Source organism: Talpa occidentalis, unplaced genomic scaffold (assembly GCF_014898055.3).
Source record: "Talpa occidentalis isolate TD23 unplaced genomic scaffold, MPIMG_talOcc4v2.1 talOcc4.13, whole genome shotgun sequence".
Lineage (NCBI taxonomy): Eukaryota > Metazoa > Chordata > Mammalia > Eulipotyphla > Talpidae > Talpa > Talpa occidentalis.
In genome coordinates this window covers 8,574,773-8,596,027 of record NW_023601322.1, presented here as the reverse complement: position 1 = coordinate 8,596,027, position 21,255 = coordinate 8,574,773, and the positions used below count along the sequence as shown (strand labels likewise).

The 21,255-nt window shown below is 46.3% G+C and overlaps 1 protein-coding gene across 1 annotated transcript in view; it reads right to left on the bottom strand.

Annotated features, from left to right (window-relative positions):
- KDSR (3-ketodihydrosphingosine reductase) overlaps positions 1-9,773 on the bottom strand; it is a 33,515-nt gene extending 23,742 nt beyond the window's left edge. The window contains exons 1-3 of the mRNA XM_037508439.2: positions 9,657-9,773; positions 4,987-5,076; positions 3,039-3,095 (exon numbers count right to left, since the gene is read on the bottom strand). Coding sequence (XP_037364336.1) covers positions 3,039-3,095; positions 4,987-5,076; positions 9,657-9,764 — 255 coding nt within the window. The 5' untranslated portion in view covers positions 9,765-9,773. The remainder of the gene's footprint in view (positions 1-3,038; positions 3,096-4,986; positions 5,077-9,656) is intronic.
- Positions 9,774-21,255: the final 11,482 nt, after the last annotated feature.

Here is a 21,255-nt window from a genome sequence, read left to right as displayed (position 1 = left end):
GAGAAGCTGCTGAGAGAAAGAGAAAGGTCTTCTCCATTTCTCTGTCTTTCCACCAATTCTGCCCTCCTGGGGCTGGCCCCCAAGTGATGGGGCAGGATGTGTGTATACGAAGCCACGTGAGAAATGAAGCCACAGCATGTGAGGTCAGAGGTTACATAAAAAGATCCCACTGCAGGGCCTCCCTCGTGCGCAGCGGTTGAGCGCTGGGTTGCGAAGCTGCCCTCAGCCTCTGCAGTGCCGGTTCGATCCCCGGCAGCTCCCCGGCCACCGGAGGAGGGTCCCACATGGCGCGCAGACCTCTCCTGCCGCCCGCTGCTCCCCTCAGCAGTGTACTTCGGTCCTTCTGCCTGCTCTGCTCCCCGCTCTGGCTCTGGTGAATTCTCTCACCCTCCTGCGCTTCTGACTGTACCCAGTGCTTGTATAAATATATAAATTAATTTAATAAATCTTTAAAAAAAAAAAAAAAAGATCCCACTGCCCAGAAATTGATGCACAGGGCAGGACGCGTTATCTGAGGCAAGAAGGAAGCCCATGCAAAAGACTGACATTCCTGTGAAATAGAAACCACCCATTCGAACATAACCTGACATTGTCCAGGGTAGGCAGGTTACCTGGGGTTTCCTCCCCACCTCATCAGACAGAAAACATTTTTCAAAGGGAGTAGGAATGACAGGATTCATTTCTGAACATGCCTTTGTATAAAGCAATAAATCATTTACTGTAAATAAAATCTATACCAGGGACAAGCGAAATTTCAAACAAGTCAACACATTACCAGGAAAAAAATGCCACAGGGTTCTGCTCACATGATCCTGGAACCAGCAGGATCAAGCTCCCTCTTGCCCAGCCCCAGCCCAGATTATCTTCCCCTCCCGAGATGCAGATGAAGTTAAGAACTTCCCCCAGGACCTAAAGCCTTTTGCTAGACAAGAGGGGACTGGGGGTTGGGGGTGACGATGGAGGCCAGATGAAATGGAGCTGGTGGCGCGGAACAAAGGATTCAGCCACGGGCATTCAGGCACTGTGGTTCAGACCTTAAGTTACACACACTGGCAGCTTCCCAGTGTTTGTGGATTTCAGAGAACTGAAAGCGTGGCAGAGGCCGTGGTACCAGAGAAAAACTCCCATATGCATGCCAGCAAATGCATGGAGCTGCGCCCTGCAGCACAGAATCAACAGCCACAACTGGAAACTGATGAAGACACTCAGGCGCCAACAGGAACGTAGAACATTTCTCTGTCAGAGGCCCAAACCCTGGATTTAGGAGCAATACCCAGCAGCTTAACACAATGAGGCAGATGTATTTTTATTGACTGGGAAACATCCCTGACATAATCCAGAGAGGAGGGAAAGGAGGCAATTTAAACTATGATGAAAAGCTCTTTAAAACCCAAAGGAAAGGTAAAAATTAGAAAGTCTGCCAATACCAAGTGCTGGCAAGAATGTGGGGGTAACCCAAGTCAAAGTGAGTACCCACTTTGATGAGATGGGAGTTTGGGGTACCCTCACCTCAGATTTTCGCTTTCTGGGATATTATTCCCTTCTTGCCCATGGGCACAGAGACAAGATTTACTAACAGCAAATAAAATAAAATAAAATAAAATAAAATAAAATAAAATAAAATAAAAAGACAAAACAATGAAAACAAAAACCCAAAACTACCTGTGTCCACTTACAATAGAATTGATGAGCAAGAGGAAGTCTATACACATAAGAAAATTCTATGTAGCAGTAAAAAACATAAACTTTATGCAGCAACATGGTGGAATTCTTTTTTTTAATAATTTTTTTTTAAAAATAAATCTTTATTTTTTTTTCAAAGATTTATTTATTTATACAAGCACTGGGTACAGTCAGAAGCGCGGGAGGGTGAGAGAATTCACCAGCGCCAGAGCGGGGAGCAGAGCAGGCAGAAGGACCGAAGCACACTGCTGAGGGGAGCAGCGGGCGGCAGGAGAGGTCTGCGCGCCATGCGGGACCCTCCTCCGGTGGCTGGGGAGCAGCCGGGGATCGAACCGGCGCTGCAGAGGCTGCGGGCAGCTTTGCAACCCAGTGCTCAACCGCTGCGTCACCGGGGAGGCCCGCATGGTGGAATTTTTAAAGAGAGTAAAGAAATCAAGTTGCAGATGAAGGGACAGAGAACTAGACACGGGAGTGGATGGGGGGCTGGGAGCGGAGGGGAGAGGGTGGGGTAAGGGAGGAACTGCCGTTGGCTGTGAACACCCTTTATGAGATGATGAAAATGTTTTAAAACTGATTCTGGGGAGAGCCGTGCAACTCTGGATATACTGAAAACCACTGAACTGTACACTTGAAATAGGTCCACTGGGTGGAATCTGAATTTTATCTCAATAAAGCTGTCCAAAAAAATGATGGCATAAAATTCAAAAAGCAGCAGAAGTAGACAATACAGGAGTTGGGGCTGCATGCATATTTACAGTCAAATTATAAAGAAAAGCAGAAAAATCAGCCTGGGGGCTGTCTCTCGGGTGAGACATGAGATGGGGCTAATGGGGCTCACAGAGGGGGCTCTGGGGACCTGGGGAAAGCCACTGCTTAAGCTGGGTGATAAGTGTGCAAATATTAATTTGTTATTATGCTTTGTACTGAAATACACATTAAATATATATACCATTTTATTCATCAAAAACTTCTATAACCAAAAAAAGAGTTTAATACTGCACTCCCTTGAGTATTTGCATGAAATTAATTTAAATAAATCAGTAAAGCCATTTTCTACTAAAGCAGAAATTTAATTTAGATTTAATTTTAATTTTAATTTAAATAAATCAGTAAAGCCATTTTCTACTCTGTTATTTGATCACTTGTGTGTGGTCTATATATGTAATTTTGTAATAACCTGGACTCCTAGACAATTCAAACCATTTCACCATTTTGAAAACAGTCTAATATGTATTGTAATTAGGAAAATCCTACATGCTTTCAATGAAGGATTCATAGCGGAAGTACTCTTGCTTCCTTGATACAAATACTCTGATTAGTAAGGAAAATATTTTCTGAAAAGACAGTGACTTTACCTGTTTGTCATTAATAGAGTGTTTCTCAATTTCTTTCTTTGCCTGCAGCAGCTTCTCCTAAAAGCAACAGGGAACAATTAGTTCTGGGGATTGTCTATCTGAAGGCTTGTTTGTTTAAAAAGGTAAGAGAAACAATTATTTGCATAAGTATTTATTAAATTCTAAAAACACACAAGACAGCATCTGTATTGCATAGCTGTGGGCCACAGTCTCTGAGAGAAGTTTTAAAGCATGTTAAGTTATGACTAAGAGGAGGCAAATTTTTAAATCCAGTGCAGAGAAAGAAAATGGGAAACTAAATGAACTTCAGATTCTAACCACTAGTACTAATTGCTCGTGATCACATTTTCAATTCTTTTTGGTTTTCTCTTTTTGGTTACTTTTTACTTCTTTACCTTTTCTGTATTTTTTCTTTATTGTTTTTCCCCTATACCTCATCAGCTCTCATAAATGCTTTGATCGGATATTTGACTATAATACAAAACAACAGTCATACGAACATGCAATGCTTCCCAAACTTAAAGGCACATGGGATTCCACGCCCAGAACGCTTTTGATAGAATTCTGCAGACATTTCCTCCTCTACTGTAAAAGCAAATCTAGTAGAAATCACTGTTCAGGTGGACTGGGTAAACCTGGGCCTGACTATTTCCAATAATTAAGACGAGTAAACCCTCCCAGTAATTGAATAATTCCTCCCAGGTCTCAATTTTGCTTGTTTTACTCATTCTGAATGTCTTGATTCACTATAAAAGTTGTAATTTAAATACTTCCTAATGGCAGAAAGCAGAGCGAGTGGGGAAGGATGGAATCCCCCTGGGAGATGGGTCAGTTTTCCAAACAAGAATGTGTCTGTAACAAAATAACACTATTTTTAGTAGCAGACTCGCAACTTGACTTTGTCAAAATGGGAACTAAAACCTTCTATTAGAAAATAAAGGATTTTCTGAGGCCTGAGGCTCGTACGTTCACACACCTGCAGTCACACAAGGACCACAGAATGAGACATCGCGCAGCTGGGACCCTCCCCAGACTCTGTGATCTGTCTCATGGCAAATATGGGCAACGCTTCAATCACACAGGTGCCATTTTCCTGAAGTTGTGTTGTCGATCACATAAGGTGACTGCAATGCCAAAGCAAGTTTGTCACTGGAGAAGCCGGGGTGTAAAGGATACTAAGCAAATCCTGCCTTTCTTGATTTTTAAAAGAAACTAAGGCCATCCAAAGCCAACTCTGTGTCATTATTGAAGCACTTGCTCCCTGCCTCCCACCCCCCAAGACTTCCAGAGACTGCCTTTCCCGCCAGAGCCTGTTAAAACTGTGGGACCCCCAGGCCATTCCCCACACTAATGCCTTCTCTTGCACAGGTGAGTCCCCACTCCCCCAGCGATGATGCCCACATGAAAACAACTTCAGCCATAACATACTCTGAAACACAAGACAAAACATCTTGTGTTGACGGGACACAGAAAAACACATTTTGCAAAACTCTGGAGAGAATGGATTCCTCTCGGGGGTCCAGGTTTCACTGAGACATGTATCTCATCATAAGCAAGTTCCAGCAAAACACCTACACGTCCTGCAGGGTAGGTATCCTGCCACCCACCTCTGCCGGCACCTGGCAGTGGAGGCCCCTCCCCAGCTGCCCACAGTCAGGTGAGCAACTTAACTCTGTCTTCACCAATCCCACCAAGAGTTGCAGGGTCTACATGCCACCTAGGAGTCGCTGGCACTAAATATATATTTGCAGAGCTGACCTGACTTCCAAAGAAGTCTTTGCCTTGATTGTGAGAAATAAGCAGTGAGTGGTTGGGGAACTGCACCCCTAAACCAGAGAGGTGAGCCACTTCCAGCACAGGTACGGAAGCTCGGCCCTGTTGGGGAGTCTGGACCGTGTCTCTGAACAGGTTAAGCGCGCGAGCGAGCGGCCACGTGCCAAGGACTTACCTCGTTGCGCGCCACCAGAGTGATGAACGCGCCCTGTCTGTAGCACTCGATGGCGATGCACTTGCCGATGCCGCTGGAGCCTCCTGTGACCTGAACACGAACACAAGAGAATCGTCTGGCTCGAGGTGTCCCTGCTCTGCGAAGGAAGTTTGCTTCCCCTACAAGCCCACCCACAAGAGCTGCATTTTCAGCTACAAGCACCCGCTTCTCCATGCCAGAGGACCACGGAAAACCACAAATGCCAACGATTATGCCCCGGCTGGGCCTGCTGCTCAGGCTGTTTTCAGACTGAACAAGAAACTGCACTAATATTTTTCTTAGTTCGTGGGGAGGGAAGTGCCCTATCAATCTGGCTGAAAACTAATACATTGGTCAACCTCTGAGTGAAAATCCAAACACGTCTTATTTCCTTGCTGCACACCTCTTATGCACGACCAGCTCTACAAGAGATGAAAAGTCACCAGCATCTACCTTGATATTTTATTTTAAATCACTGCTTATTATAAAAGGAACATCAGAGCCCACGGAAACGCCACAGAGCAAAGCTTCTCTTCATGCCCTCTTCTGTCCCTCCCCAGCAATAGCTCACATACCCAGAGATGCACACCTGGCATCTCTGGGTTACACACTCCCTCCAACCTCAGCCCCTCCAACCTTTTGTACATTCTACTTGCCCTGCCAGGAGCACCTGGTCCCCTCTTTTCATCGAGCTGGTGCCTACTCACCCACTAACTCTGACCAGCACTTCCTCAGGGAAATCTTGACCACCTCTGTCCCCCTATCAACCCACTTTTCAGCCCTGCATCCTTTCATTCTCTATTGGATGGCATTCACCTAATCAAACCACCATGCACTTATCTGCGAGCTGATAGGATTTACAACCATCCTATCACTGCCCCACAAAGTCCATAAAAACACCAACTCTATTTTTGCTTCCCACTCTATTCCTAGCACTTAGCACAGTGTCTGGCATACAGGAAAGACTCAACATATGTTTAATTTAGTAAGACAAATGCAACATTATCTTTCTAGTCATTTTTTTAAAAATATTTATTTATGCATACAAGAGCTGGGGTACAGGCTAGAGATGCGGGGGGGTGAGAGGATCCACCAGAGACAGAGTGGGGAACAGAACAGGCAGAATGAGTGAAATACACTGCTGAGGGGAGCAGCGGGCGAGACAGGAGAGGTCTGCTGCACCATATGGATTGCTCCCTGGCCAGCCAGGGATTGAACTCGTGATGCAGAGGCCTCAGATTGCTTCATAGTGCAGTGCATAAGCCCCTGCGCCACTAGGGAGGCCCTCTTTCTAGTCATTTTCCCTAAGCAAATTATATAACATGGGGTGGGAACCCAGGGGAAGGGCTTGTGGAATTGTGGGAGAGATATCCATCCTTCAGTGGTAATATATACTACTTATAAAAATGGTACCATAATGTGTTATGTCAAAAAACTAGAAGACTTTGCAATAGTGCATTAAACAGCTACACCAAAACTTAGTGAAACATTTCCCTATAGTCGTTTAGATTATGCTAAATATTTTACGGACTATAAATCATTGTGTAATGAACATCTCTGACCCATGCCATGGTTTTAAGATCATCATGATCTATTTCCTTTTGTGCAAATAACTGGGGTGTAGGCCAGAGGCGGGGGTGGGGGTGAGAGGATTCACCAGAGACAGAGTGGGAAGCAGAACAGACGGATCTACTGAAATACACTCCGGAGCAACAGGCAAGACAGGAGAGGTCTGCTGCACCATGTGGGTCAGCTCCCTGGCCGGGGATGGAACTCAGGCGGTAGCACTGACAGGGCTGAGACTTAACCCCTAGGCCACCAGGAAGGCCCCAAGATCATCATGAGCTTTAAGATTGGTGTATAGTGTATCAATCTCCAGGGAACGCTGAGGTATCCAATTTCTCTTTATCTTTAAGGTCCCACCCTTGAATAAAAGTCTTTGGTTGATAATTAACCAATTATCTACAGAAAGTTACTCTAAGAACATACCAGTTGCCTAGGTGAACAGCTGCCATGGAAGAGGTCTTTTTATCTGGATAGCTCACAAATTGAGTAGATTTATTAATTTCCACCAGATATTCCAATTCCATAGCAATAAGCTGGACCCCTCAAAATGCCCCTGGTTATTTCATGATCTTGTTCCTGCTGCCTAGATGTCCCCACACCTCCATTGCATGCGCATTTCCAAGTCCTACCTGTACGACAGAGGCCAATTCCAAAGTCTCCTCTGTCAAAAAGCTTCTCCTGACTCCATCACTCAGTTCTGTCCTTTCCATGTCACCCTCCAGCCAGTGCGTGCAATAGCTCCCCTGCTGAGCCTAAGTTCTTTGAGAATGAGTATCAAGCTCAACATACCGCACTCATTTCCAGCACAGTACCTTGCATTAAGTAGTAGCTACATAAACATTTTCCTTTATTAGTTTGCAAAATGGTGGATGATGCCATCTCTCCAAAAAAAATATGATGCCAAAATAAAAAAAGCTTCCAAGTAAAATTCCCCATTTGTATTAATGGAAGCGAAAGTTGTGAAGTTAATGTGAAAACTTGTATGTTCTGAAGTGCTGTGTAGCTAAAGTAGCTACTGTTATTACTGCTATATTTTTCCTATACTTTGGTAAGCCAGCTGTGTAAATTACTGCTCAGCAAAGAACAAGGTCCAACCCAAGCACTTATAAACTGTGTCCCTAAGAATAAGAGTAAGACTTCAACTGTGAGTCCCTGGTTCCCAGAAAACTAGCCTTCCAGTCAATTCAACTAATTCTCAGGACTCTAAGAATATTTTAAGTCAATTTTAGGCTATGTTATTCTTGAATGTTATAAGAAAATATAACAGGTTTTCACAATGACCTGATAATTCATACACTGCACCTAAACTGGGAACACTAAAGACAACAGGTTAATTTCTTATCTTTATCACTCCCTCCTCCTGTTCACTGCCAACATTGTTTACAGGTTAATATCTCCTTAATCACATCACACACCTCTCACGGAAGGCAAGAGAGTGGGGCTGGCTTGTAGCAACGAGAACAGCTCCCAGCCACCTCCAAAAGGGAAGGACTTGATTTTCCAGTCTCATCAAGTTCATCAGTTTTTTTTTTTTTTTAAAAAGCTAATTTATGTAAGAATACACCCTGTTAGACTTGATGCACAGTTTTACCACTGTGATTACGGAGCTAACACTAGATTTGTTCCTTAAAAGAAAAAAAAAGGAATGCTGCTCATGCTTCCACATAAACAGATAATCTAAACCACAGCGCTCGCTCCCCACATCACCATTCAGCTCTAAGAAAATCTCAAGATAGGTGATTACACCTTCACTCCTCTTACATTAAAAAAGCAGACAGAGAGTGACATCATGTGAATTATTCATGTCACCCTCACATTATTTATAGTGGTGTATTAAAACGGGGTGCTGAAAACAAGGCGTTCTTGGTCGATGGCAGCAGACCTGTTTTATTATTATCTCACCGATGGCTGCAGCATGATGGGGAGGAAGATGCGCTTAAGTAAAACTCCCCTGGAAATACGGAATCAAAATGTTCACGACATCATTTCCCAAGTTATGCTCTGCAACCATAAATGCTGCAAGAATCTGACTTTCAGAGCCAGGGTTTGGTGGCAGAAGTTCACTTACCAATGTGACACTTTCAGAATTTAGCCTGATGGTAAAGAGTAGCTTCTCCCTCTCTTTGTAAAGGAGTTTGCACTCACTGACTTGTCTGCCTTCCACAGCAGGAACAGCAGGAGTCGGAAACAGAGTGAGTCCTACAAAGCAGCTATTAAAGAAAGAACGCTTTGGCACTGACCACCTGTCGTCCAGAAGCTCACCAAGAGAAAGGCCCACCCTCCCCTGTCACAGCTCGCGGGAGGCTCGGACCCCAGCAATGATGGGGTCCCCTGGAGGATGTGTGCAACCAAGTGCAAAACTGACTCTACCTAGAACCTCAGTGTGCCCCAGAGTTGTGCGTCCAGCTGGGCACAGAGGAGGGGAGCAGGAGTCCCCGCACAGGCTGAAGATGGGGCGCAGGTAAGGACCGTGCGCTCCGGCTCCAGAAAGGGCAGTTTTGAGACAGGACCTTCCGGCAAGAACAGCACAGCCGTCCCTTCCCTCCCTCCCCTCGCCCCGGGGCTCCAGCCAGGCGCCGACAGGCTGGCCAAGGGCTGCTCCGAAAGGCCACCAGCCGGGCTCAGGCCGAGCTCAGCGCGCCCAGGAGCAGACCAGGCAGACGCGCCCCCAGCCGCGAGGCAGGGCTACTCGGGGTTCGGCGCAATTCCCCCCAGGGGGGCCCTTCCCGGGTCCTGGGCAGCTGCTCCCTCGGCCACCGCAGGGGTCACCGCGGCGGGTCCCGGGGCCCCGGCCCTCCCCGGCCCCCCGCGCCCCGCCGGCCCCCCCCGCGGCGTCCTCGGCGCAGAAGTTCCCCGGCCTCTCGGCTCCCGGGGCGCCTCCTCGGGAAGACGCGGCGCCCGAACCTCCCGGCGCCGGCGAGGCCCGGTCCCCCGCGGCCCGGCGGAGCCCCTGGCGGCGGCGGCGGGTGCCCGCGGCCTCGGGGGGCGCCGGCCAGGACGCGGCCGGGGGACCCTCCCGGGCGCCGGGGCGCGCGGCCGGCGGGCGGGCGGCGGGGGCGGGGGCGCAGCAACAGGAGGCCACTCACCACCACATGCGCGCCGGGCAGCGCGAGCGGCTTGGGGCTGATGAGCGGCGACACCATGTAGAGCAGCAGCACGAACGCCACGAGGAGGGCGGCCGCCAGCAGCAGCATCGCGGGGGCCCCGCGGGCGGCGGCGCGGGCTCGGGCGCGCGGGGCTCGGCGGCGGCGCGGGGCGGTCACGCGCGGAGCGGGGCTGCTGGGGCCGCGGGCGGGGCGCGGCGAGGGGAAGAGGCGGAGCCGGGAGGGCGCGGGGCGGGCGGCGCTTCCAGGGCGCGGGGCCGGGCGGCGCTTCCAGGGCGCGGGGCCGGGCGGGGCTTCCAGGGCGCGGGGCCGGGCGCGCGGGGCCGGGCGGGGCTTCCAGGGCGCGGGGCCGGGCGGGGCTTCCAGGGCGCGGGGCCGGGCGCGCGGGGCGGGCGGGGCTTCCAGGGCGCGCGGGGCGGGCGGCGCTTCCAGGGCGCGGGGCCGGGCGGGGCTTCCAGGGCGCGGGGCCGGGCGGGGCCTCCAGGGCGCGGGGCCGGGCGCGCGGGGCCGGGCGGGGCTTCCAGGGCGCGGGGCCGGGCGCGCGGGGCCGGGCGGGGCTTCCAGGGCGCGGGGCGGGGCGCGCGGGGCGGGGCTCTGCAGCCTCCTCCCGGGCGCTGGGGCTCCCCTATCGCGCCGCAGGTGGGCCCGGGCGAGGCCCGTGACGCCCCCGGCGGCGGCTCGGGTGCTGCCCAGGCCCGCGGGGAGCACGAACCCCCCCCAACCCCGGGCCCCGGGCCGCGCGTGGGGTCGGAGCCGCCGGCGACTCGGGGTCCCGCCCCCTTCCCGGCCGCGGCGCGCTGGGCAGCCTGAGCGCCGGCCTCGGACCGCCCCGAAGCCCTGCGCTCCCGGCTCCATTTCATATTTTCTTGGCCTGCTTAGAAAATGGGCACGGCCCGCATTCGCCTTTCGGGGGACCAGGGGCGCTTTAACAAGGGGTTTTGTACTGTTTTGTTTTTTAATCCCTTCGAGAATTCAGATTCGTGGCGCGCCAAGTTCACCTTTTTTACCCAGGCGGGGTTAGAAACAGGTGTGTTGAGATCCACTTTCCTCGCCGGGCATGTCACGGCCTTGACATGCTGATAGGTGCGTTTTGGCACAGCCCGTGTGACCCTCTCCACGATCAGTGATAGGCGTGAATACATTTTAATACACGCCCCCCCCTCAGGAAAATCAGGTTCCCTATTAACTCTGCCTACCCATGTCCTCCCAAACCCTGCCCCACGCTAGGCGATCACTGATCTTTCTGTCCCTGCAGATCTGTCTATTCTAGGTATTTAATATATTACATGCAATATGTGGTCGCGGATCTGGCTTCTTTGATTTAGCTTTTTTTTACCCCCACAGGCTCATCCATGTCTACACGATAGCAGAACTTCAGACCTTTTATCCCAGACCTTTTATCCATTCCATTGTGTGGCTATGACACATTTGATGCTTCCGTTCATCATCTGGTGGCTGTTAGGTTATTTCCACATTCTGGCCATTAGAATAATGCCTCTGGGATCCTTCCTGTACAAGTGTGGGGGTGTGTTTTCATTTCTTTCTAGTAAACACGTAGGAGTAGGAGGGCTGGCTCTCACGTAATTTTGTATTTAACCATAGCTACCTGCCTCTGCCAAAGTAGCTGTGCCAGTTTATGTTTCCACCAACAATAGGAACGTAAGTTTCTCCACCTCTTCACCAACACTTATTATCATCCACTTTTTTTTGATTATGTATTATCAATTTTCCTGGAGATGGCATTCATCTATGTGGGCAATGAATTGAGCCTATATACTGAAGCCCTAATAAAAATTCTGAACACACATGAGCTGCCCTGATTGGCAATACTTCTATGCCTACTGTCCTGGGGGATGCGAAATCACATTTTCCTGTGGTTTTGATTTAAGGCACATACTTTTGTTTGCTTGCTTGCTTTTCATTTTTGTTGTTTTTAGAAATTCTAAGACGCTCAGAAATAAAGGACTTGACCTGAGTTATTCTTCTTTCTTCACTTGTTGCCCAGAGCTAGCCAAATTGCAAGGTTCAAGGGCACAGCCCCCAAGATTTTTGACCCAGTTGCAATTTTGAGAGGTTTCCAAACCACCCTCAGGTGGACAATCCATTGGAAGGACTCATACAATTCGTGGAGTGTTGAACTCATGGTTATGGTTTATTACAGGGGAAGGATACAGATAAGGTCAGTCACAGGAAGAGGAACATAAGGCATTCTGGAGGCTATCAAGAGCAAAGCTTGTGTCCTCATTTCCATGGTGACAGATGTGTGACACCCCTCCTGCTCCCCGGCATTGATGAGTGACAGTAGGCATAGAAGTATTGCCAATCAGGGCAGCTCATGTGTGTTCAGAATTTTTATTAGGGCTTCAGTATATAGGCTCAATTCATTGCCCACATAGATGAATGCCATCTCCAGGAAAATTGATAATACATGATACAACACTTCCACTTAATTCACATGGTTATCCCCCACCCTAAAACCCACTTTGGCGATCCCTTATCTAAACAAAGACTATGAGATATGACAGAGGTTACCCTCTTCCCCCACAAGTCAAAGCCAAAGGCCAGACCTTCTCTTTGGAGAAGATCAAATTCCTTACAATCCAAATCACCACCTGGCCTTTGATTAAAGCTCTCCTACAGCAAAGCAAAAATGCCCAACATCTGGAGGAGGCAGTGTGGAATCAGATGGAGGCTTTTAGATCAATTACCCAGTCGATTCAATTATTGTATAATATTAATATAAGTATTGCAATATTGATGATGAGACAATAGCAGTATTATACCACACTGTAGTATGTGTAGTAAACATGATCTGATATGTTCACTGGGAAATATAAGTATTTTACCAGATTGTAAAGAGCAGAGTAAACACAACCTGAAAAATAAGGGACAAGAGATAGTGGCACAATATCAGAGTTCCGTGTACAGGGGAGGGAACGTGGACACACAAGCATTGAACTTTTTCTACTGTTAGGCAAAACTATTAATAGGTAGGGGATGTTTTGCCCAGACACAAAACCCATCCCCATAGTAGATTCACCACTTCACACAGAGATGCAACCACTTCAGAGTCTGTTCAAACATTCCAACTGACATGCAAATTTTGTCCTTAATTCCATCAACCATTGCAGCACCTATGCTACCAGCTAAACAGTCCCTGTCAGTTCTTTGCCAACAAGTTTGGGAACCACAGTGTATGTGTATGGGCGTCCCAGTAATGTCTGTTCTCCATCCCTCTCCATTTTCCCTCCTCATCTGCATATGGCCATGGGTACCTGGAGTTTGGGCCAAGAGACCCAAGTACTGCTTTTAGTCTTTAGCTGGATTAGATTCCAGAATCATCTCCCCAATTGATTGACCATTGTATTTCTCTTTGTCATCTTTGCCTTGTTCCTTTTTATACTGGAATCAATAAAGCAGACGTATTTAGGGTCCTTCAATGTTGGGGAAACAGCATGGGCTTCCACTGGTTGCTGTAAGGACACCATCACTCTCTGCCTTATTCATCCTGTTTTTTTTATGTCCAGACCAAGATTTCTACCCATTCCTCTTTCCTTGCCTTTTGCCACTTCCCTTGGAAATCAGGCTGTGAATTTTCTTTGCTACTGTTTTAGCATAACTTTTCCCTTTGGATGTAGCACTGAGGTTAGGAGCTATTGCTCAAACCAGCCAGGATCCATGCTTGACCCAGCCTCAGGAGCTGCGAACTCTCTCCCTTACTTTCATTTTAGCTATCATAGATATCAATATCAAGTAATCACATATCCGGCTTTTTCTTGGTACTTTGAATTTATTTTGGCATTGAATAAGCCAACTCCCCAGGAGTTAGAGCTATCAATTTTAATTCCTTTGGTAAATCTTGTGTATCATGCTCTTGTATAATAAATAAGCTCTGTGATCAATGGGGGTTTGTTCCAGAGATGCCAGACTAGTTCAATATTTGAAATTCAGTAAGTATAACCCACCATATTAGCAGGCCAAAGCAGATAAAACACATCAGCATATTACTCAATTCAGAAAAAGTATTTGGCAAAATATGACACCTATTCATAATTACCATACTTAGAAAAATAGGAATAGAAGGAAACTTCCTCGACTTGATAAAGGACTACTACCCCCCCAAAAAAATGCAGCAAACATTATACTTGATGGTGGAGGTTGAATAATTTTACCCTAAGACAGAACTAAGGCCCATGCCTGTTTTCACCACTCTTATTCTACATGTACTAAAGTCTATCCAGCACAATAAGGCAAGAAAAGAAACAAAATTATACAGATTAAATAAGCATAAATAAAACAGTTCTTATCTGCAGATAATATGATTGATAAATATAGACAACCCTGGGAGTCTATAAAAAAAAAAAAAAACCCTTTGAAAACAAGTGAGCAGATTGCAGGACCCAAGGTAAACATATAAAAATAAAATGCATTTCTATACAGTTGCCATGAACTTGTGGATATGGAAATTAAAACTATAATCTAAAGTATAATTGCTCAAAAAAAATATTTAAGTGCAAATCTAACAGAAGTAGTACAGAATCTGTATGCAGAAAACTACACAATGCTGATGAAAGAAATAGTAAGTCTCGGGCCTCCCTGGTGGCACAAGAGTTAAGATGCAACCTATGAAACTATCTGCAGCCCCAGCCAGGGAGCTACCCACATGGCACAGCAGACCTCTCCTGACTCACCTGCTGCTCCCTCAGCAGTATATTTCAGTCAATCTGCCTGTTCTGTTCCCCACTCTCTCTGGTGAATCCTCTCAACCCCCCTACACTTCTGGCCTATACCCCGCTCCTGTATGCATAAATAAATAAATCTTAAAAAAATAAAAATAAAAAATAAAAAACTTTGGAAACCTATATAGTCACAAGCAAAAGGATGACGTTTGACCCTTGTCTCATACCATACATAAAAATCAAGTCAAAATGGATTAAAGACTTAAACAATACCTGAAACCACAAAACTCAGAGAGGATAACACAGGGGAAAAGCCATGTGCCACTGTTCTTCACAGTGATTTTTTTGGACCTGACACTAAAAGCATAGACAATAGAAACTAAAAATAATAAATGGGATGACATCAATCTGAAATACCATCATGCTGGGCATTAGGATTTAAGATGAATTTGGGGGGCCAGAAAGATTATAGAGCAACTATAGGAGGAACTTCAACCAGACAAAAGATGAGCAGGGGAAGTAAGGTAAGAGGACGGTCTTTTGAGAGTTTGAGAAATGAGCATATGGAACAGAGCAGGATTAGAGGGGATGAAGGCTCTAAGGAAAAGACAGGTATGCAAATATCACACAGCTGAACAATGTAAGAAATGTCAAGGAACGGGGCCTCCCCTCGTGGCGCAGCAGTTGAGCACTGGGCTGCGAAGCTGCCCGCAGCCTCTGCAGCACCGGCTTGATCCCCGGCCACCAGCGAGGGTCCCACATGGCACGCAGACCTCTCCTGCCGCCCGCGGCTTCCCCTTAGCAGTGTATTTCGTCAGTCTGCCTGTTCTGCTCCCCGCTCCGGTTCTGGTGAGTTTTCTCACCTTCCTGTGCTTCTGCCTGTACCCAGTGCTTGTATAAATAGATAAATTGATTTAAAAAAAAAGAAATGTCAAGGAAAGACTTGGGGAGGGAAGGAGGAAAATATGGGAGGTAGAGTGACATTATGTCATTGTAACTGAGGTCCAAGAATAACATTTAAAGTTGACAAGTCAAGTTGTAAACATTTAACACTCCAAAGCTAAATATTAAATAAATTATTGACTCAGCTGAGTTGGGAAGGAAGAGAAAGATACTGTTTTTTTTTTTTTTTTAAAGATTTATTTATTTATTTATACATGCACTGGGTCCAGTCAGAAGCGCGGGAGGGTGAGAGAATTCACCAGAGCCAGAGCGGGGAACAGAGCAGGCAGAAGGACCGAAGTACACTGCTGAGGGGAGCAGCGGGCGGCAGGAGAGGTCTGCGCGCCATGTGGGACCCTCCTCTGGTGGCCGGGGAGCAGCCGGGGATCGAACTGGCATCGCAGAGGCCGTGGGCAGCTTCGCAACCCAGCGCTCAACTGCTGCGCCACCGGGGAGGCCCAGAGAAAGATACTGTTAAAAAAATAGATAGGGTTTTAAATAAGGTGTCATTATACAGGCAAGCAGAACAATAATACAAACTTTCCTAATGAGTGGTATTTAAAATACAGAAGAGGGCGAGGATGTGGAGAAAAAGAAACCCTCTTACACTGCTGGTAGAAATGGAGACTGGTCCAGTCCCTAATGGAAAACAGTACGGAGGTTTCTCAATGCAGTAAACATATAGCTTCCCTATGATCCAGCAGTTCCATGCCTGGGTATCTATCTGAAAAATGCAAAACATTAATTTGAAGGGACTTATGCCTTCCTGTTCACTGTAGCACCATTTACAATAGCTAAGCTATGGAGACACCCTAAGTGCCCAACACCAGAGGGGTTGGGCAGGAGGATGTGGTATATACACAGCAGCCTTAAAACAGGATGAACTCTTGCCATTTGTTACAATATGGATGCAAGTGGAGGGGTTTATGCTAAGTAAGTCAGAAGGTGAAAGAAACACTGGATGATTTCACTCACAGGTGGAATGTAAAGAAAGCGATGTGCTCTTTTATTGTGACCTTGGCACTCTGTTGAGTGATTGGTCTATATCTCCTGCCCTTGAACACGGATGGCCTTTGTGACTGCCTGACTTATGGCCTGTGGCAAAAGTCACATTTCAGGACTTAACGACAGGACGGCAAAGGCCATGTAGCTTCTTCCTGGTTTTCTTGGGAAACTCAAGACGCTGAAATTAATGCAGTGTCTTTTGAGTAAGATCAATCAGTCTGTGGTGAAGTTCATTTGAAGAAACACTGAGGCAATCAGCACATAATCCCCGTTGAGCTCCCAGTCCATAACTCACACCAACTTATTTGCCAGGTGACTGAGCCATTTTGAAAGTGCATCTTCCAATCCTTATTGCATGATGAGCCACCCTTGATCCCTGATCAAACTGTAGATTCATGACCCAAATAAATGATTGTTGTCTTTTTTTAAAAGAAGATTTATTTATTTATGCATACAAGAACGGGGTACAGACCAGAGGTGTGTGTAGAGGGGGAGGTGAGAGGATTTACTAGAGACACAGCAGAACACGAGGGAACAGGCAGACTGACTGAAATACACTGCTGAGGGGAGCAGCGGGTGAGTCTGGAGAGGTCTGCTGTGCCATGTGGGCCACCTCCCTGGTCGGGGATTGAACTCATGCTGCAGTGACTGTGGATAGCTTCATAGGTTGTGACTTAAGCCCTTGCACCACCAGGGAGGCCCTAAATGGTTGTTATCTTAAGCCACTGAGTTTTGGAGTTAAACTTGTTATTAAGCAACAGACAACTGAAACACTGTTACAATGGTAATGTCATGTTTCTCTTATTTTGCTTTTGTAACCAAAAAAAAAAGTTAACCAACAATTCATTATATTACATGCCTATAATTACACTTTGAATGAACATGTATACGTAGAGTTGTAATTTAGAATTGAGTTTGTTTCTTGTTAATTTATCTCATGTTGGGTTATCAATAATGGAACTCTCAAAGCAATGTAAATGCTTTGTTCGAACATATTCCCACTAAAAATCCCAGGGATTTGGTGCCAGGAAAAGAAGAAATTTTAAAGCAATTTCATAACACTTATTAACTTTATCCAAATGCTTTATTTCAAAATTCATCTTAATCATTCATATGTTATGATTTCCAATGATTTAGTCTGAAGTTATGTTTAAATATAAATTACCTTTCGATGAAATAAATGGATTCCAAATCCATGAATTTCATATGAGAGGGCCTTTGGATGAAAAATAACTTTCAAAACATTCCATCAAGTTCTTAATGGGTTCGATGCTAAGTTTTCACAGAATCGCAGAGTCCCGTTCATCACTCACTTCGCTGGTGACTGGTTCAACTGTAAAATGTATTACAGTTTGTGGACACTCGGTCCTCCCAAGCCTTTCACTTTGGCTTTGCCCCTTCACTGCTCATCAGACCCAGAAAAACACATGGTATACTTACTTCTTGCATGGAAGGTAATTCAGATAATTAAAATTCCAAAGAAATCAGAACAATGGTCAACTTCAGCTGTGCAATTCACAGCTTTTGAAAAATTTGGTCCAAACTGGTTTACAATGTTGACGTTTTTCTTCTCAACAACCATATTTTCTCAGCCTGTGAGAGCGTGCCAAGAAAACTTCCTTGTGGGGAGTTTCAATGTTCCATGCCATCCATTATGGAGAAGTGTGCCCGCCCCCATATTCATACGTTGAAGCCCTAACCTCCAATGTGACTGTACTTGGAGTAAGGACGTAATTAAGGTTGAAGAGGTTTTAATCGTGGGACTCTTGTCTGATAGGATGTGCATCCTTAGAAGAGGAGACACCAGAATTTGCTAGCTCTGCCTCTGCCCCTCCGGCTAACACCCCACTCACCAAATCTCCGACTCCCTTCACAATGTGAGAATGCAGCAAAAACGCAGTCATCTGAAACCCGGGAAAGAGAACTCTCACCAGAAACCGAGTCTGGTGCACCTTGATCTTGGACTTTCCAGCCTCCAGAACTATTGAAATAAATTTCTATTGCTTACATCACTCAATCTATGGCATTTTGTTACGACTGCTGCTCTATCTGACAAAGACGCCATCCAACTAACTCATTTCAAAATTCAATTTATAAACATATTGGGACCCACATATTTTACTGCTCCACTAAGCACATACTTTAGTTCAGTTGGTATTTTTCATAGTCAGAAGGAAGCGATGCATCAATTTACATTTTGGCACAAGCTCCTTAACCAAAGTAACTATTCCAGAATTTTTTCCAGACATTGTAGCTGCCCTATTAGAACACATTCCTGCATAAAACTCAAGCAACAAGCCAAATGTGTTGACAAAGAAATCGTTCATAGTTTCATAAAGCTCAGAGTTGTGTTTGTCAGCAGGGAAATAGAAAATAAAGAATTTTTCCTTCATATCATCATGAAATAAATTGCATATATAAAAAGTTGACATCACTAAAGTCATTTTAAAATAGGGTCAGTGTAAGCCAGTGCAGAAAAAAACTGCTTTACTGGGTCAAATGCCTAGAGTGGGGCCTAACTGCCAACATTTTGAGTCAGTAAGAACAAGAATGTTTAAGAGGATAAAGAGAATTTTTAACTACTTCGGGGGTAGAAAGGGAGGTTACTGGGAAGGCACAAGGCACAGTAGACAAGAGTATGCAGATTTAAGTTCTGCCTTCTCCATTGAAAAGAGAATGAACTTAGGTATCCCAGGGGAGGTCCTTGGACAAATTTACATGCAAGTATCTTTTTCAAACCTTCACCCAGCCTTCAGACTCCTTCTCATGAAACCAACATTTTGCCAAAAGGACTTAATGGGGGGGGGCAGATTTTTGCTCCCCTACACTATCATGTGCACCATCATTTTACAATAAAAGTAGTTTGCTTCACTGGTCCTATGAATTGGAATTGTTTCTTTATATGCTCAGTTGTGTGGGTCACTAGACAACAGCCCTTATCTCTTTTTTTTTTTAAGATTTGCTTTTATTTATTTATGCATACAAGAACTGGGGTACAGATCAGAGGTGCGGGGGCTGAGAGGACTCAAAACAGGCAGATCTGCTGAAATACACTGCTGAGGGAGCAGCGGGTGAGTCAGGAGAGGTCTGCTACAACCATGTAGGTCAGCTCCCTGGCTGGCCGGGGATCAAATTGGCACTGCAGAGGCTGAGGACAGCTTCACAGCGATGTGCCCAACCGCCTGCTGCCACCAGGGAGGCCCCCAAATATTATTAAAGACTGTGTAATGTTAACATATATCCACAAAACTCTTCCCTGCAGAAGATGTAGCTTAATTCCCTCCCTCTTGAGTGCAGACTGTGGAGAGAAAAAATAATTTTACTGTGTGGCTAACCCTGCCAGACACTATCTTAATCGAATGGCCAGTTAATTAACATGACTAAGACTATTGATATCAGGCACCCCCAGATTTGATAGGATGAGCAGCTGTATCACCTATTTTTCCAAAAATTTCATCACCTTAGTCTAATCAAGAGAAGGCATCAGACAAATCGAAACTGAGAGACATTCAACAAGGTATCTGGTCAATACTCTGCAAAGTGTCACAGCTCTTAAAAAAACAAGGGTAAGAAAAAGAGAGAGAACACTGACTGGAGGAGGCTAAGGAGACATGAGAACTAAACACAACGTGGGATCCTGGACTTGGTTACTTGAGTGCTGTGGACGCAAGAAATGTTTATTCAGCAGTTGCACAAGGGGCCTGGGTTTCCATCCCTGCCTGGACCCCACTTGCAGTCCGTGAAATTCTCATTCCCACACACAGCAGCCGCGAAGTTATTTCCCAAGCCTTTTCCTCACTGGCAACTTCATTCCATGTATTTAGGACAACAATGTATTTGGCTGTCTCACTGGGACCTGCCAGATTCTCATCCGGTTAGCAGCAGTGGATGCTGCCATGATCTTATTTCAATGTCTGGACATCACTGTGGCCCTCAAGACTGAAGGACGGGGTGGCAGCACCCCATTAACCAAACAAGGTCAATGGCCTGAGGATATGATGGCGGCTGAGGGATGAAGAAAACTGGGTGCTCCTCACTTTGGTCCCTCAGCGGGAGGCCAGAGGCACACCCCCACCCAGGAAGGGCATTAAATGAACTACACCGCCTGCCCCCCCCATCAGATCTGCTTAATTATTTGATGCATTGCTTCCCCCCCGTAATACCTTTGCTGTTATTTTATCGTGTTTCAGAGGAAGAGCCAAACGCCAAAGATCATCTATCAGTTTTTACCTAGCTCTTCAAAATTTTTTTCAATTTACTTTGCAGAAATTAAAAATATATATTTTTTAAAAGCATCACTTTTTTTTTAAAGATTTATTTATGCATACAAGAGCTGGGGTACAGGTCAGAGATGTGGGGGACGAGAGGATTACCAGAGTGGGGAACAGAACAGGCCGACTGACTGAAATACACTGCTGATGGGAGCAACGGGCGAGACAGGAGAGGTCTCCTGCGCCATGTGGGTAGCTCCCTGGCTGGCCTGGGGATCAAACTCGTGCAGCAGAGGCTGTGGACTGCTTCATAGTGTGGTGCTTAACCCCTTGCACCACTAGGGAGGCCCAGAAATTAAAAATATTTAAAGATTGAAAAAGAAATAAGGAACAAGTATTAATATTTCTATCACCCAGATACAGCCACTGTTATTTTCTTGGTGTATTTATTTGCAATCCTTAGTTTCTTCTTCCTTTAAAATGGTTATAGGGCCTCCCCTGGTGGCGCAGCAGTTGAGCACTGGGCTGCAAAGCTGCCCGCAGCTTCTACAGTGCCGGTTTGATCCCCGGCCACCGGTGAGGGTCCCACATGGCGCGCAGACCTCTCCTGCCACCTGCTGCTCCCCTCAGCAGTGTATTTCATCAGTCTGCCTGTTCTGTCCCCCACTCTGGCTCTGGTGAATTCTCTCACCTTTCCCCGCTTCTGACTGTACCCAGTGCTTTTATAAATAAATAAATCTTAAA